The sequence below is a fragment of the Numida meleagris genome, chromosome 3 (assembly GCF_002078875.1).
Source record: "Numida meleagris isolate 19003 breed g44 Domestic line chromosome 3, NumMel1.0, whole genome shotgun sequence".
Taxonomy (NCBI): Eukaryota; Metazoa; Chordata; class Aves; order Galliformes; family Numididae; genus Numida; species Numida meleagris.
The window spans coordinates 7,557,540-7,575,834 of NC_034411.1; the positions used below are offsets into that span (position 1 = coordinate 7,557,540).

The following is an 18,295-nucleotide window of genomic DNA, read 5'->3' on the forward strand; positions in this document are numbered from 1 at the left end:
TCTATGCCCAATGGACATGGCTGGCTCCAATCTGTGCTCGCTTGGCAAGGGCACAACTTCTGCCTCATCTTCAGTTGACACTAAAGATGAACAGGAGTCTTATTCACCTTTCCTTTACTCCTACTTAAATGAATAATAACTCCACAGTGTAAGCAACCACACATTGCCTAAGTGCATGTTGTTACAGCCTTTCATGTCAAAATTGGTTTTAGCAGCACGAGGCTGCATGGGCACGTACTGCCTGAGGGTACGATGGCATGAGAAGAGAAAGTGCACTTTTGGGGTCACATGGCTGCTCCGCAGTCGTTCCCACACATCCATGTCAGAGAGGTGCGTGCAGATCTGGGCTAATGTGATCCTACAGGCACGGGCAGAGCCTGGGCAGATGAGGCTGCCTTTTTCCCCAGTGAGACCGTTCACCATGCCATAGCAGGCTTCTAGGCAAGGATGGATTGTTCCCCTGCACAGCTCTCGTTGTGCCATCAAAGCCACCTATCAATCTGGCTGCAGAACTGGTAGAAGTTCAGCCCGTGAGCTGAAAGCAGAGTTCAGAAACACATTGCTCTGCACTGCCTGCTCACACACCAAGCCAGCACCTCCTACACCAAGGGATTCGCTTCGGAGTCCCTCTGGATGTGCACAAATTGCCTTCTATGTAGACTGGTGGAACTGGAGGGCAAGCCCCATCTGAGCCCCTACATGACAAATACAAACACTACAGAGGACCTGCCTTAGAGATGTATAAATCATACTGAAAATAAAGCAGTATATCTGGCATCTCTGACAGTCAGAGTGAATCTGAGAGATATAAAACTGCCCTGAGAAAGCCATTTCCCATCTCAGTTCTGTCTCTCCGATACCCCACATACGCCGGTTTGGAGTGAAGTGAAACACTGCAGGTGAGATCCTGCGTCAGTTTTGTAGCATGCTGTCTGTAAGGCAAAGGTAATTACTGCTGGATCTGTAATATATTGGCTCTGACCAATAATGAAGATGTTTGATGGCTTCGTGCTGCAAGAGAGATTCCACTGAACAGACCACAGAGCACCTCTGCAAGTCCTATGAGCTGCATACAGAACACAACACTTATTGCCTTGGCAACACCTTTCCATTAGGTTTAATTTTCACCACACTGCAATAGCAGCCTACTCCTAATGTTCTGTCTATAACTTTTATCCCTTCAGGCCACTTGTTACTATGTGAAATCACACATACAAAGTTTCTGCACCAGGAGAAAATTCTCAACTTACCTTCTCTTTAAAGAAAAAAAAGTCATTTTCTGCAAATTGTAAACAGAGGATAAGGTCTAAAGGACATATTCAGTCAGCCTAATTGCTACTTAATTTCAAGGCTATAGAATGTTATCTGGAAATCCTATGTCGAGGGACTAATCAATGCTGGGATGAAGTGAGGCTGAGTCTAAGAATGCATGGCCTAAAAATAAGGTATCGAGCACTAGCTCAGTTGAGTCCAACTCTCTGATCCATCGCTGCTTTCCTGTGTGACTTTGGGTAACTCATCTAACTTGTACGTGTCTTAGTTCCAGACAAGTAAAAGTATTTGTTAAGACTGTGAGGCAGTAGAACATTATAGCTAAAAAACCCTAAGAGGTGACCTTACCTTTTCCAACGTGACATTTCCAGAGGTAGTGTTTCTGAGTACTATTTTATAATCTGTTGCATACTGCAAGAAAAAAAAAAACACACAACATTTGTTGATCAGATTATTAATATGACTGCATCACATAGCATTTCTCAAAAAGGAGGTTGCTACCAGGAACTTCTGCTGGAGATCATACTGTGGATAAAACGAGCCTGCCTTGTACAAGACGAGAGAGTGATAGTGTATAAAGCTCCTTCCCCGCATGGGGACAGAGAAGAGCTCTGTGACCACTGAGCTCCCAAGTTTGGGCAGCAGCCAAGGGATTCCCTTTTCCTCTACCATGCTCTTGCTCGTGCATCGTGTTGCTGCACTGCCTCCTGTGGAAGGCAAGTGATGCTCGTGCTATTTCACTATGGCAGAGGGACATTAAAAACAGCCACGTACAGCTCTGCCAGCTACCCACTGCAGAGTGTAAGCTACCCGGCACAAAGCAGAGAGCTGCCATCGTTGTCCCAATGTGCTCAAAGTGGAGCAGCCTAATTTCTGGTGGAGCTACAAAACACAGGCTATGAATATGCCTTTGTCTGAGGAGTGTTTTCCAAAGTCACCCCATTTGCTGTGCAATTCCCACGTGTTACTACATCAAGTGCTTCTAACAATCCCACCTCCCAAAAGTAGCATGACTTTTGATATTTTCTACACCATCTTTATGTGTGGTTTGTTGTTTTTTTTTTTTTTTTTTTTTTTTTTTTTTTTAAATAACAAAAGTCACTTGGTCTGTCTGCAACATAGTTTGTGCCCAAAATTCACACACTTCTTACCGTTCGGAAAGCTGCCGCAACAAGATTCGCAGGAAACAGGTTCCTGTAAAACACAAACAAGAGAACGAAATATTTTTGTAGAGCTTCTAAAACGAATTCCCTGATGTGTTTTACCCTCAGAAAACTCCTTTTGCAAAGACAAGCACACTGGCGTTAGTGAGGCATGGACTGCAGGAGGCAGCCTGGCAGCGTGGAGCAGATGCCTTGCCACTTCTCCAGCGGTGTGAGATCTCCACGTCTCCTCTTGCTTCGTACAAGAAGCCCCTGTTTGCCTCCACATCCCATTTAGGTTGGAAATCAGAGGCAATCAGATACGATGCTATTTAAACACATCGACCAGTGGCTACACAACCTGGCTTAGCCACACCAGCTGCAGCAACAGCTTATGGCCTCCAGGCTCAGGCAGATTTTTAACGTTACTCACGTGATTACCGTTTGCCCACAGCATAACCACGAAGGACAATCCAATCAGCACAATTCCACTAAGAGAACAGCTTAAGCCCTCAACACAACAAGGTCGGCTTCCCTGAACACCAAGCCAAAGCAAGAACAATGCCAGGGGCCAGAGCTGTCTGCAAGCGCTCAAGCGGTTAAATGGCATGGATGGAAGCAGTGGCAGCTTGGGTGGAAAGCTGCAACATCTGAATTCAGCAGCGCCCTCATACAAACACAAATCGAGCATCGGGTCTGTGCAGAGAGGACAGGGTGCAAACTGACAAACGCTTACACTGGGCAGAACGTGGACAGAAAAAAAAATGATTAACTGGGGCACATAAGGAAAAAGTTGCTGGCTTCTTCTATTTCATAGTTCACCAGTTGTTTTCACTGCTACGCTCCCTTTCTTCCCCTGCAGTGGGTAAAGAGCATGTGCTCCCCTGGCCAAACAGCATCTTGTTTTGCTGTGTCAGAAAGCAAAATGGGAAGGGAAGCAGCTCACCTCCACGCAGACAGCGGGACCCTACGTGGCAAGGGCAGGAATTCTGGAGGTAGGAACTGAGAACGCTGGCAGCCGAGTGCAATAAGGAGGCATGTGAATTCTCCTGATAAGAAAACAGAAGAGTTGATCTAAAGCCTATCATCTGTGGCAAAAAAGAATTGGGGAAGCTTCTTCCCATCCTTTGCTCCACGCACTGTGCAGAGATGGCCTCCAAGAAAGCTACAGCTCCCTTCAATCTCTGTCCTGCTAACCTCCCCAAGGAAAAAAAGAAGGGAATGGAAAATACATTATTGGGAAAAAAAAAAAAAATCAGAACACTTTATTTCACCTTTTCAAAATCAGGGTGGTTAAGTCTCTTTGAGAATTGTCTGGGTTTTGAAGGAGCAAAGACGACAAAAAAAAAAAAAAAAAGACGGAGAAACGAGCAGAAATCAAATTGCTTTTTTAAAATCAGCATTTCCATCCTGACAAAACAAAACCACAAGAAGCAACCCCAAAGCCTAAACAATGTGGTTCTCCAGTGCTTCCATGAAGCAGAGGAACCACAAAGCCCATAATTTACACAGTACGTCAGGCATGGGCCCCAGTAATTAAACACTGACTGAACAGCAAGCATATACTTAAGGCACATACTGAACGATGCCAGCAGCCCTGCTACATGAAGGCAAGGGGCAGGTTCTTGCTTCCAGTTCGGAGCAGCACACTATGCTATACAAACACGAGCAGATCGCTGTCACTCTGCTTTTATCCCCAGAGCACCGCTCGCTGCACTTGTTTCTGAGAACTGAAATGGGCATTTTTGACAACTGACCAAGTCATAAATTCAGATTTTGGTTCAGCAGCCCAGGAGGACCCAAAGATTCCCCTGCATGGTGTGTTCTGTCCAGCCCTGCTTTTAAGCGCACCTGACTACTAACTCACGATGACATGTAAATAAAACGGTTTGCCCCTCTTTGTTTCAAACCCTGAAGTTTAAGAAAAAAGGTGCTCCAGGTCACAAAAAGCAAACAAACTGCTTATCACAGAGGCACAAGTCCTGCACAGACTATGCTCATCACTCACTAAGATCAGTTAGCGTGCAAATTAAACTAAGCCTTAATTACGGGTGAGTCAGACCGCAGGTTTTCAGCTTCATCGCCTAAGACAGGTTTGTTCAAGAACACCACCCCAGTGCCCAAAAACGGGCCAGGATGCCACGGGCTCCAGGGAGAGCCAAAAATTGGCTGCTGACCTGCCTGGGCTCATCCGTGCCTGCAGGCTTCACCCAGCATGTGTGGCCAAGCAAAGCTCACCGACCACAGCAAACCAGGCCCAGCTTTGTCCCCACAGCCAGCGTCCCCAGGTGAGCTGAGGAGTCACACAGGGAAGTGCAAACATCCTCTTGGCCAGGCGAACCAGCAAGGGTGTGTAACTGGGCGTGCATATTAAACACAGGCATCTGCCAGTTGGTGTTCTTGCACGGACCAAATCTTTAGGTTTCTCGCTTTGGATGTGGAGTTTAAGGCGATCAGCACGGCTGTATCACAGGATCGCTGACTACTGCTGCTTGTTTCTCATGGCCCTGCCACCGCCGTGCCCTGTGCTACAGAACACGGTCAGCTCTCCGAAGCAGACGCGTGTCACTGCAAGAGCACGCCCACACAGAAATGCTGAGTCTGTGTGATAAGAAGCCTTGCATGGGGTCTGGGATCAGGCAGCCTAGCGCCGTGACACAAAGAGTGCAGCAGGAATGATGCAATGCAGCGAGGCTTGACATCAGGGCAGTGTGCACCTCGGCTGCCCCACCGCTCCGTGCATCACCTGCACAGACACCCAAGAGCATTCGGAGCCTAATGCAGAAGTACACGACACAGGGAGACTGTGCACTTCTCTCCAAGCTGCAGAGGACCAGAAAGAGCAATAGACCACCAGACAGCTGTCACAAGTAACAGCTGTGTCCTGGGGCTGGAGCAGCAGCTGGGCTGAGCAACGAGACCTCCATGTACCTGCACACTGCCCAGTACAGGAAAGCACCATCTCAAATCCACTTAAAATAGGAACCAGATACAGCAACAGTACCAACTGCGGAAGTTTCAGGATTTGCATATTTTGTGTTTGACTGCTGTAAAGAATAGCACATAAAAATGCTAAAGACAGACACATTTTGCCATGCCAGAGCTCTTACAGAGGGGAAACGGAGTTACCTTTCTGTGACAAAGCACAATATATCCCAAATGTGCAAGTGCACCTTCATTTTGGAGGCTGTAGGTTCCATCCTTATCAATTTTGACCTTACAATCAAATTCCTCTCTTCCTTACCTTGTGTCTTTCCACCAGTGGAATAAGGCTGGCAGAGGCACTCCTTTGTTGCATGTATAAGGGATTATTATTAATCACTGTTTCTAAATGTTTCTTTTGCTAGAGCTCTGCAAACAGCTTTGCTCTGGCAGCAAAACCATGAAGGGAAATCCAGGCGAGCAGAACAAAACCCTAAAATAACATGCATTCCTCTTCTATTGCTTCTTACACAAAGGTTCCACTTTTAAGGCCAAAAGTCTTCTGTTGGAAAACATTTTTCTGAGGACGTCTAGACTAAGTGAGGTGAATATTGGAAAAATATTCCGTGCTACGTTATCTCCTGTTTTTCAATGAAGTCTTTTCAATGGTAGGAGTCCACAGACAGTAACTTTATTGCCATCTGAAAATCTGCCAGAACACATCACAGCTTGGACTGCTCTACTGAGCGGCTTTCTTTTTCCTTCTTTCTCAGGATTTTCATTCACTACCACACAAAGTTTTTTTCTCATCTGCTTTTTTCATACCTGTGTGGATGCACTGTGCTTGTCCTGGACATACACATTATTTTTGAGGGAGTGCATCTGCTTTAACACAAACTTGAGAATGTTACTCACAGCAGTTATTTGATACTTTTCTGCCCTAAGGGTCCAGTCTGTACCTACTTTGCCCAGAAAATTAAGCATGACTGGGATGAGTCAGTAGTGAAAGGCAACTTCCAAAGAAGAAAAGAAAGGAGCAGAGATGATCAGAAGCTTTCTACGAATATTTTAAAAAATACACAGTGCAGGCACACAAACAAAAGAGCCCAGTGGTTACTACATTCAGAACTGAGTCAGCAATCCTTACACTTCGAGTGAGGATCAAGGCTCAGAAACCAACAGAAGCAAAGGCGGGCAGTAATACTCAATATTTCTCCTTTTTCTGAGAGCAGCCCAGAGTTTCAGCCATCCAGCTATGGAACCGTGGTTAGTGTGTCTGTGTAACTGCAGCTGCAGCTGCCCAGTCACTTCTTAATTCTAGTTATCACTGCAAAGGTGATATCTCCCCCTCCTTCCCTAGCAATACAGTTTTGCTCTGTTTCCAGAGCAGGATTTCAGAGCATACTCTGAGACTGCCTTAATGGCTGCTGCTTCGGGTGAGTCACTGGAAAACCAGGATTTGAAGCAGCAAGTGCTACTGGGGTGACCGGTGTCTGAACAAGAGCCCACCTTTCCTGTGGTCCACCCTGGCCCTCAGCTCTGCAGCCCAGCTGGCAGAACACAGCTGCTGCTTTTCCTCGTGCTCAAGCTCCTGTGTGCATTCTCTCTGGCCTTGATGGTGCTGGGAAGTAATCCGCGGGCTTGCTCACAGTGTTGTGGGTACTCCCTTTGGCAGCCCAGCTGGTAACCTCTGGCAGGGAGACAGAAAGGGCAGGAAGGAGCAATAAAAGAAGCAATAAAATTTAAATGTTGCAGACTCGTCTGTCATCCCGAGAAGCCCTGACGTTACTGCTGGAGGCACATATCTGTACCTTTCCTATGAAAAGCAAATGATGCTACATCCGTCCCGCTCACGATGTTACAGCTAAGGTTGGATTAAAAGCAAAAACAGAATTCCCAACCCAAAGCCAATTCCATGATTTCAAAACATATTTTCATCCCAAAACAGGGCAAAGAACGGCACCATCTGAGGCCTTTTCACCCACTAAAAATATTGTAAAATAGTCTGTTGAAACGTTCCTTTTTGATGAGCGAGATTTTCTACTTAAGTCCTTTGTATAAAGTTACATCAAAACATTGATCTCACTAAGATGAAATGTCGGGCTCATCTGCTGTTGGAAATTTCGACAGAATCAAGAGTGCCTGCAAAACTGTTTGATTACATTGAATCAGCAAATAAAAATCGGAGGCAAAGCAAAACTCTGACCCTATTTAAACACGCAGTCTTGACAACTGCCCATCAGAAGTGTGGACAAATCAATATAGGATTCTTGCAAAATATTTGCTCTTGCTTGTTCCACAGCCCTTCGATAAAGCGCGACGTGTTAGCTGGTGGCTGGCGTTGTGCCCTCCCCAACACCTCAGCTGCGGCCAAGTATCCAGATGACCTCCAGACATCGTTGCAACAGTGGAAAGCAATGTCTTTGGTCGTTCATTAATAAACTTCCCAAAAGCAGAAGAGATCAGCATCCTGGGAAGGGACAACCTGTGTCACCCCTACAGACGCCAAGGTAACTATGTGACTCACAGCTGAGACTTAGTCCAGTTTAGCGTGTTTTCAGTGTGGCTGCGGGACTCAGATTGCCCACTTGTACCTTCTTTCCATCTTTTACCTGAAAGGAACCAAGCAGTGAAGGCTCGAAGGACATGGGGAGTCTCTGACACAACCAAAAACAGAGTTTCCTTGTGTCTAATAGAAAATTTCAGGAACAAAAGTAAAACAGAAAAGCGAAGAGCAGGGTGCTGCAAGATCCACATGTGCTGAAGGCAGTGTTTCTGCCCTGCAGAGCTGAGGCCTTCTTAAACGAAGGCAAGGCTGCAAGGACTAAAATCAGCACTCAAACCGAAATACCCACATTTTTCAAGAACAATTAGGTTTAAAAAAAAAAAAAGAAAGAAAAGAAAGAAGGAATTTAAAGGGAGAGGTAGGTATAACTTCCAGAAGTCACACAGCTCACTCCATCCCCAGGTCCATCAGGTATTTGCATTAAGACAGGAGCTATAGAGCTGATGGTACAATGATGGCTCTCTGTCCACAAAGCTCCAAGGAAAAGCTGAATTCAAAGGTCACCATGCAGGCACTGGGGAAGGGCCCCTGGCCCTGCACTCTCCAGAGAAAATCACTCAACAACCTGAACACTTTATCCAAGTCTCATCGCTTTGAGCGTTTCTTTGGAGCTCAATCCCAGCATCAGCAGAACACTTCTCAACTCTCCATCTGCATTTACAGACCAGAGCAAGAAGCAAGTTCACAACACCCAGAGCGTGAGGGTCACTGGAGCATCCCCATCCCATTTCTCTGCCCTACCCTAGCCTGTGCAGGATGGCAACATGCAAAAGAGGCAACAGTTACATCAGCTGCATTAGGATGCACCCGGGACAGCCACCACAGCAGTCACCTTCTTCCCAGCTCTCACCGTTGTCCCAACTCCTCCTTTTGCCATTTTCCTTCACCTGCCTACACTGCTTATCTGCTCCATGTTGCCTTCACAGCAGGGCCACCTACTCGCACCGTCCTGCTATCACTTCTTAACTTGGTCTGTCAAGAACTGTCAGGCTCAGCCGTAAGAGAGGTAGGGTATGGATATGAAATACAAGGTTGCCAGTGGGCAACTGGATGGGTCCGTGGATCTTATCTCTCTATGGAGTGAGGAGGGCATAAGTGTGGATTTCTGAATACAGATTTTTTTTCTCCTTTAGAAACTCTTTTCACCCTTGCTGTCACATCAGTTTACCCAGATGCACCGAAAAGCCTCTCAGCTGCAAAAACAAAGATTCAAAGCAGGAACTCCCCGCTCCGCTTTGCAACTACCAAGCTACCTGCTGGGCGCAACTCTGCCTGCCCGGCTGGCGCACCGCAGCCCAGCCTTATGCTCCTGTTCACACTTCGGTAACACTACCACCTCCAAAGCCACTCATCCTCCCACACGTCGGCAACCTTCCGCACCCCCTACTCCATCGCAGCCCCCCGAGCCACAGGGACGGACACGGCGGGGACACGCGGGGACAGAGCACTGCAGGCGGCAAGCGGCGAGGGAGGAGCAGGAAAGAGAGGGGGGGGGGGGGGTCCCCCGCGGCAGCGTGCAACACCGCCGGCTCTGTCATCATCCTCCCCGGGCGGGAGGCAGCGGGGCGGCCCTACCTGACGAGGTCGAGGAAGCTGTCCACCGTCTTCTTGCTGGTGGCCGGCACGGCGCCCGGCAGCCCCAGGCTGGGCGCGTTGAGGGCGGAGGCGCCGGCTCCGGGCCGGATGATGAAGCCGAGGGCGACGGCGAGGCCGGAGGCTAGCAGCGTGGTGCCTAGGAAGTAGGCGACGGCGATGCCGCCCAGGCGGCCGAGAGAGCGCGTGTCCAGGCTGGCGGCCCCGGACACCAGGCTGCAGACCACCAGCGGCAGGATGACCATGCGCAGCATGCGCAGCAGCAGCTCCCCGGGGAAGGCCAGGTAGGCCACCTGCGCCGGGCCCAGCGCCGCGCCGCGCACCGCGGCCCCCAGCGCCACGCCGGCCACCACCCCCGACACGGTGAGCAGCACCAGCGCGTTGCGCCGCAGGAAGCCCCGGCAGCCCCGCAGCCGCCCGCCGCCGCCGCCGCCCGCCGCCGCGCCCTCCGCGTGGCCGTTGCCCGCCTTCTCCCCGCCGTCCCCCTTCTCCACGCTGTCCGCCGTCTCCATGCTGCCCGGCTCGCTCCCCGCGTGCGTCCCGCTAGCTGCCCGGCCCCCACTGCCGGGCCCCACCTGCCCGCGCGCGGCCAGGCCCGGCCTCGGGGGGCGGGGCTCGGACGGGAGGCGTGCGGCGGGGCCGGCCGTGGCGCTTTTCCGCCGCAGGTCTCCTCAGCGGCGCGGGTTCGCTGGTTGCTCGCGTTCCGTTCACGCCCCCCAGTGACGCGCGAATGTCGCCTCAGCGTGCGGGGGCTCTCTTAAAAGCCGCCTCAGCGTTCCCACGGCTCTCACAAGTTCCCTCAGAGTCCCCTTTGATGCCTACGTAGCTTTCGCGTGTGCCCCTCAGTGTCCCTACCGCTCACACATTAACCCTCCGTGTTGCCTTTGGAGTCCCCCTTGGAGCCCCCCCCAGTGTCCCCATGGTTCTCATATGTCCCCTCAGCATCGCCCTTGGTGTGCCCCTCAGTGTCTCCGTGGCTCTCACATGTCCCCTATGAACTGTTGATACGCAGAACTACATTCTGGAGGAGGAAAACCGAATTAAACAGGAAAGTAAGCCTCTGCCAACACTTTTCAGAGGCATTCATTTCCACTGACTTCAAAAAGAAATGAAATGATGCACGAGTGTTTTAAAGTTAGGTTTGAAATTTTCCATGATCAGTCTTGTCATTAGTAAACAACCCTCCAAAGTAATTTATGCTTTTTCCCTATCAGGAACGCTTTTAGAATTAATATTAATTCATATTTTGAAAGCATTCCTCATGAAAATGTTAAACTTTGTTTTTTTCCTTGCATCTTCTCCTGCCATTCTCTCCCAGTCTCACTTTTTTCTTTCCTAGTGAAAAGAGAAAAAAGTAACAGAAAGGAAAAATGAAAAAATATTGCAAAGTCATCCACTCACTTCCTACCCTAACAGGAGATCAATTCTCCTCACACCCATTGCAACAAATGCCGATCACACCTGGTTTTAGACTTCCAGTGATGAAGATGCCACAACTTTTCTAGTTCATCACTTGCAGAAAGCCCACCAAAGCACTTTTTGATTCCCCTCACTGCATTTGAAGCCCACTGTGACTTAGTGTACCCAAAAGACCACTGAAAATTGTCCTCATGTGCCTGCTCCCTGCTGCGTTGTAAAGCCCGATGGAAAAAAGCAACGTGTTGCTCCTCTTTGCCTTTAGCTGAGGCAAAAAGAAATGTTCTATTGGCTTTCATAATGCTCATTATTATCACTCATTACTTACTTTAATTACTAGTATTCATGAATTATTTTAATAATACTCATTTTTATTGGTGTTCCCATATGCACACTGAAAAGCTGGAGAAATTCAGGGAAATGTAAGCAAGAAGAACATATGAAGTTGGAACACTCTTCTGTAGCAGCACATTGTATGAGATGAGTACAAGAGTGAAAACAGGGCCTTTTCCACATTGTGAATCAACAGCAGGATCCTGCTCTGCTAGAGGGGTTTTTGTGATCTTGTGGTATTGACTCAGAGCAGTACTGGGAGAACCATCAGGCAACATGGAAGAACATGTACTCACCCCAGAATCTTAGATCCTACTACTACATATTTTTTAACCTGTGCTGTGGCTGGTTGTTCACAGCCAACCTTTTGGGAGGAACAACTCACCATAGGGATGCATGTGTTAATCTTCCTGGTCACAACATCATGAGAGTTCAGATTCTCAATACCTTCTCCCTTTTTTCTCTTCATTTTCTGATTCAAACAGCTTTCTGAACAATTATGCTTCTTCTCTTAACATTTCTTCAGGTGACAAGACTTTTGCCAGGCAGAAAACAATACAGTGTGTGATCCTCCCACCATATGAATGAACATCCTCCCCCCCCAAAAAAAAAACAAACCAGAAAAGTTCTAGGCAGAACAAACAGTGTTTCTGCACTCTGTGAGAGTTCATGGATGGCTGCAGAGATTAACATTGAAGCCTGCTGATTTATTCAGTAGCAAGTGCTGACTGATCTGTTGTGTCATGTTTTCATTTCAGCGCCTGTAGATATTGGTGGCTTTCCAGTGAATGAGTTCGCGTGTTTCCAATGTCCACCCCCCTGGCTCTTCTAAGTTAGAATTTCTGACTTCCCCTGTTGGGACTAGAAGAATTTTTTTGGTCATAGATAGCTTTCACCTGCACCGGGCTAAGATCCCTTCCTCCTGAAAACATCAGAGGGATCATAAGTAGGCAAAAACGAATAGGCAAACAAGCAGTTCATTTTAAACAAAACCAAATTTCTTTTTGCTTTGAGTGAGGAGAGCCAACATAGTTTTCAACGCTGGCCCAGGAATGAAGAAGTCCTGCTGTTTTTTAGTCAATTTCTGCCTGATATCATTTTTTGATGATGATTATTTCAAATTCCAGCCTCATTGGAGGAAACAAATAAAAACCCAGCAGCGGTAGTAGAATCAAGTCCTTCTTCTCCATTTTTTAGCTCCAAGGAAGCAGAGTATAGGATTTATTTTGAGCCATTTCCCTCAAAAAAAAAATAAATAAAATCCTACCTTGTTTGGGGAAGTAGGTATGGAAACTCTGAGAGAAGTTTTCCAGTTCCTTTTTCCTCTTTCTCATCCACTCCCAGTATTAATGTTCACCACAATCTTGCTGCACATTGGTGGGATGGACACTTAGGATGGGATTTGTGTAATCTAACTGTTGTCACCTAGAAGTTTAATTCCTAGACCAGGCAAATCTTGCTTTTTCCATTGTTAACACTCCCTTCTGAAAGACATGGATGGGATACAGTTCCCATGGAGGTATCTATCACGCTCCACTGAGTGCAGAGAAGACCTAGAAGATTAGCTTAGGATACCTAGATTTCAGATATTTTCTGTCATGTGAACCCCTCACAACTCCCATCAATACCGTAGAAATTGTTTTCTTCCCCGTGTGACTTCTGCACACTCATCCCACCTTACATACTCTGCATTTCCTTGGATTTACTATAGAGTATCTATCTGTCTTTCACATGTTAGGTGTTATTATGTGCTACCACAAAGCATGCACATACTGCACCACAGGTAAAAGATCCTTTTGAAAGAGCAAAGAACACAAAGTGAAGAAGTGATTGCTAGACCCCTAGGGCTTGATGTTCTGTGATGCTAATAAACAGGCCTGGTGGATACTTATTCCATCTTGTAAGGTACCATCAATATATTCAAAATTGTTAACACAAAAATTCTCCAGTGGCATTGGTTTTAGAGGGTGGAGAAGCCCGTAAGAAACAGAGGAGAAAGATTCATGGAGGAGAAACCTCTCTGTACCTGAGGAAGGCCAACAGAAAGTCTGAAAGAATTTTCTTTGCTAGAGGAGGAAGCAAATGAAAGGGCAGGAAGAGCTGTTTGCAGCATCTTGAGTCTCATGGTTGCTACATGCCTTCTTGGCAGAGATTAGACCCACCCTTGGGCCATGTTTCCTACAAAGCCATGTGCCAGCTGCATGCAGTGAACACTAATTGTGCCACCTCTGCTTTCTTCTTTCCCTTCTTTCCTCCTGCGGGCAGGTATCTTCCTCTGTGTTCAGCCAGCAAGGTCGCTGGCAGCCTTCAGAGCTTCCCTGGGTGGGAGAAATCTTCAGCTGCACAGATGTGGCTGCTGTTTAGATTCTGTCCTTCTGAGACCTAACAGAAACGTGTCTCTGTGGGATTAGAACTATAACATCAGTCCAATCCCTGTGACTGCTTTGATTTGAAGCAGTTTGAAGACCAATGCCTCAAAGTCATGGTGGGCGGAGGAGGGAGGGAGATGAAAGGAAAGAGGACAGGAAGGGGTTGCTGGTATGTTTTTGTTTTCTGATTGAAGCTTGAATATAGGTGCCCCAAAACATCCCAGCTGAGATGTTCTGGGCAGCTCGCAGTGTCCCAAGGGGCCATGTAACAGAGCAGCCTTTTTCTGAGGAGCATGTATGAAAAGCATGTGGGAGAGAGCGTGTTTTCCACGAGTCCTCAGCAGAGCTGTGATGGCTGGCCAAGGCAGGAAGGCCTTGAGCACTGCCTTGGTGTGCAGACTTTAGCTTGGCAAGGAGACTTTGTTGAGCCAGGGCTGCTGAGCAATTTGGAGTCTTCCTCTTGGTTATGCCAGGTCCTGAGACTGCTCCTCAAGATCCCTCTGCATATAGGTTGCTGGCCACCGAGATAACCCAGTCCCATACATAAGCCTATTGCAGTGTCACGTATGGATTCACCATCCTCCCAGGCTGGGTGAGATCTCATGCCTCACTGGAAATAGTCTGTGTGAAAAAAACAGGCTTTTGTCAGTCCATTTTATAATAGCAGAGGCAGGTAGGGAATTCTGCTCACATCGCTTACTTGCCCAAACTCCAACAAAACATAAACTCTGCAGATAGGGGTGGTTGAGCTAGGGTAAATATTTAACTTTATTCTCCAAAGGCACGTGAAGCTTTACCAACAAGAAGATGAAAAATATAGAATAATACCCTTGCACACACATGACCTTGTTTCTAAAAAGAGTCCTTTGAATGGTCTGGAAACAAAGCAGTATTGAACCAGGAGTAAACTTAAAACTGGGTGTGCTGCTCACTTTTTCAATATCAGAATGGTGTGAAGGCCAAATACGATGTCACACAGCGTAAAAATATGAAGAAAAACAAGTCTGTATGTGCTGAAAAAGAAGGGCCCCAACTCATCATAACAACCTTAGGGTCTCCATCAGGCTGTTCTTTGAAGGAAAAGAAAGAGAAGGGCAGGAAGAAAAAGAGAAGAACAAGCACAGATGCTCAGGCCTTGGCCTTGTGATATCCTGCCGTAGCAGGAGACATTGCCTCCAGCTGATGGGGAAATGCAGGGTCAGGATTTTCAAAACAAGTGGGGCCGATCTGAAAACAAGCTGGCTGACTTCCTCTCAGGGGGAAGGTTTGCTACCAGAGAAGAAAGGGAAAAGAACAGCAGTACAATTTCAGCTCAGGGGAACACAGCTGAATGAAGAACTTGTGAGCGGTGAAAGCAGAAGTGCGGCTGCTTTCTCCTGCAATTGCAGGCAGGAGGCTGCTAGGTTGGACAGCTGAGGCTTTGCCCAGCCTTCAGCATTAATGCACGAGCAGGGAGTGCCTTGATTTACATTAGCTGTAAGGAATATGCTATAAAAAGCTTCATTACAGGAAGAAAAAAGCATGACTAACTTCTGAACGTGATTCAGTGACTCGAAGCAGCACAGGGGATATCTATTCTTACGCATTTTCTCCCTGACTCTGGTATGACAGTGAATCCCGTATCCCTGATCACGAGTGGCAGTGTGCTGGGATGGTGGTGAGCAGGAACAGCGCTGCTGGCACCAGGGGACTGGGTGCTATGCAGATGCCCTTTGCCCACTGCAGAACATCTCCCATTGCACCCAGCTTGCTGCCACACTAAGGGGATGCACGAGCAAGAACAAGGTTCAGGCAGGTCTCTGTGAAGTAATGCAGCCTTAGAGATGCCTGGGGCTATGCAAAATATCCTAAGGACAGCCAAACTGGGAAAGAAGAGTGCAAAAGCAAGGCAAGAATGTGTTGCATCATCTGTGAACACTTTCCAAGTGTCCAGCAACATGCAGCTTGCATGTTTCCCATGGCAGATGTGGAGTCCTTTGGATTTAAAAGCCTTCAATGCATTTTTCTCCCATGAATTCATCCACCAGGGCTTATTTGATCCCCAGGTTGCCTCTTTTCCAGACTGAAAAGCCCTGCAGAGCTCTCTGCACACTTTTTTCACCCTGTGCGTCTTCCCTGCTCTCCTGTACTCCATGAGAGCATCACACAAGAGCTCAGCATGAGTTTATGATCAGCAGAATCTCCTCTCTCCCATCGGGTTACCAGGGCAGGAGCTAATGAGGGCAGCCCATTAACCACAATGTTGTTTCCCCCCTCCCAGCTGCACTTCTGCAGTAACTGCTTTGCGCGAGCATGCTGCTGCCAAGCCTGTGGCTGCTGGCTTCAACACCGCCAGCTGTTACAAGGCTCCTGATGGCTATGCATGGATTAAGAAGGAAAGTAACCAGCCAGAGCAAAGAGCAATGTTTTGCTGGGTGTTTGTGTTGCTGCGATGCTGTAGCAGGAGGAAAAGTGCTGAGGGGAGGGCAAGCACTTCCATTTTTCAGGCCACGGCTTTAGCCCAGCACCGCTCTGCAGGTGAGGTACATAGAAATAAGGGGAAATGTGGAGAAGTGACACATGAATAGGGTAAGTGGCAAACACATGCTGATGTCCTGAGCAGCAAAATCAAAACACCAAATTTAAGAGAAAGGGGAAACACAGCAACTTGTGTAAAATGACCACAGGTTAGTGTCAAAATAACCTCAAAAGCCTGAGAAGTCACAACCACGTGTTGCATTGCCACTCTCTCCCTATCCTCCCAGCAAGGGAAATGAGGTTTTGATCCTGAAGTCCACTGCCTCAGAAGGGTTTCATAGCCAGATCCATGTGGGCACTCAGCATGTGTTGCAATTCTCACTGATCTGAAAGCTTTGGAGAATCTGACCTTATGCCATCTGCCGTTCAATTTTCAAAGGCCTGCCTAGGCTACCTGCTAATGTAGGCATCTGTGATAGCTGCTGGGATGTCAAAAGGCTTTCACTAACCCACATTAAAGCAAGTTGGACTACCTAGTTAAGCAGCATCATTAGCAAATCCAGAAGGAATAAAGCCAACAGCAAACCCATGCTGATCAAACCCTACATCGCCGTGGCTGCATCAGAGCTGCTCACTGCAGACTGTAGAGTTGTGCTTCTTGGGGGGTGAACAGGTCCTCACTCAGCCTTGTAACCCTAGCTTGCAATGGAGCTTTAAGACAAGCAAACAGAAGCAAAGCCACCCTGCACCCCTTGTTCACATGCCACTCTTTTCAGAGGTGAAAGCACAGCTCGGTTAGCGGGAGAGGATGGCCGGGCAGAGCCTCAGCATCTTACTGGTGAACACGGAGAGGCAGCAGGGGCTGCAGCTAGCATTTCCTGAATGCCCCAGGAAAAGCAGCCATTATGAGAGAGGACTAAAAGCCCATTCATTGCTAAGGAAAGGGCTACTGAAGAATGTGGGACCCGTGCCGAAAGCTGCCAGCCAGAGCAACAGGAATTATTAATTAGACCCCCGTCTCCTTCCTTTGGCAGTGGTGATTCTGGACATGGAGTTGTTTCAGGCTTTCCCATTGAAATCCTGTAAATAGCTGTCTGCAGGGAGAGAGAAGCTGGGTTACAGCAAAGTGTCCTTCTTGTGTGGGAAATGTAGGTAGAACACCCCTGGCAAAGACAGATATGGTTGGGAAGGAGAGCTCTGCACATGGTGAAGAAGCTCTCCTTGAACTTTTGCATGTTACAGGGAATGACTTAGCCCTTGAATGAGATTGCTGTGCCCGTAACTATTACAAAATCAAGGCACAACCTCGTGGGAACCCTCGTGGTAGCTACCCTATAAACACAGCGGAGAAAAGTCCTGCCTTCAGGAGTTTCTGCAGGGTGAGAAGTGGAGTCACAGGGGGGTAAAACAACTTGCCCGAGATTAGCCAGCACACACAGCTCTCTGATCCACCCTGCGCCATGCTGTCCTCCCCCTGGGGCCGTACCACGGGTTGGGAGGCAATGGGAAACGCAAAGAGGTGGAGCGGTCCCCTTGTATGTGGTGGTGGCTGGCTGACTGCTGGCTGCCAGGAGACGCCAGCACCACTGCTTTCATACCCAAGGGTTTCAAAGGCATGAGTCTCCTCCATCCCAGAACAAGATGTTTTATGGTTAGAAAGCTTGGGATTTAAAGGAAAACTAAGAGCATGTTTTTCATTTGGATTCACAGACAGCCCTTGGGCTACATTTTTGAGCTTTTCCCCCAGAAACCTAGAAATGTGTCTTTCCTGCTCTGTTAGAGAGCACAGAGCATCTTCCTTGTCTGCTCCCTCACATATCTGCATATTCTCAGAACCTGAAATCTCAGAGCCTTCCAATTCACTGTCCATCTTCATTGGGTTTGGTCAATGGTTTCTTAGCTTTGGTCAAGCTAAAAACAAGCAACAGATAGAGAGAAAGACACATATATATCCACACACAGCACCACTTAATGCACCTCAAGTCCTTAGAAATAGCCCAGAAGTAGAGATATGAAATATTACTGTGACTTTTTGGAAGGATAAAACGAGATCTTCTCAAAGTGGAGGAGATGAAAGACATGGAAACTTAATGTGCTGGAAAAACAACCTAGGGTCTGGATCGGGAATCTCTCTGGAAAGCAGAGAGCACGTTCAATATCCAAACTCCATTGAAGCAAAACCATAGAAAACAAACTGCCTGTGCCAGCAATTTGGGGAAAGGGCC

The 18,295-nt window shown here is 47.8% G+C and overlaps 1 protein-coding gene across 2 annotated transcripts in view; it reads right to left on the bottom strand.

The window, feature by feature from the left end:
• The window catches only part of SLC1A4 (solute carrier family 1 member 4), a 32,864-nt gene extending 22,764 nt beyond the window's left edge, over window positions 1–10,100 (bottom strand). Inside the window, exons 1-4 of one of the 2 annotated variants that reach the window (XM_021393081.1) lie at window positions 9,478–9,617; window positions 3,361–3,463; window positions 2,424–2,466; window positions 1,621–1,683 (exon numbers count right to left, since the gene is read on the bottom strand). Coding sequence is in view for 1 of the 2 variants with exons in the window: in XM_021393080.1 (XP_021248755.1) it covers window positions 1,621–1,683; window positions 2,424–2,466; window positions 9,478–10,007 (636 nt within the window). In the remaining variant the exon portion in view is untranslated. Of the gene's footprint in view, window positions 1–1,620; window positions 1,684–2,423; window positions 2,467–3,360; window positions 3,464–9,477 lie in introns of both variants that reach the window. The other variant, XM_021393080.1, reaches the window with a different exon arrangement.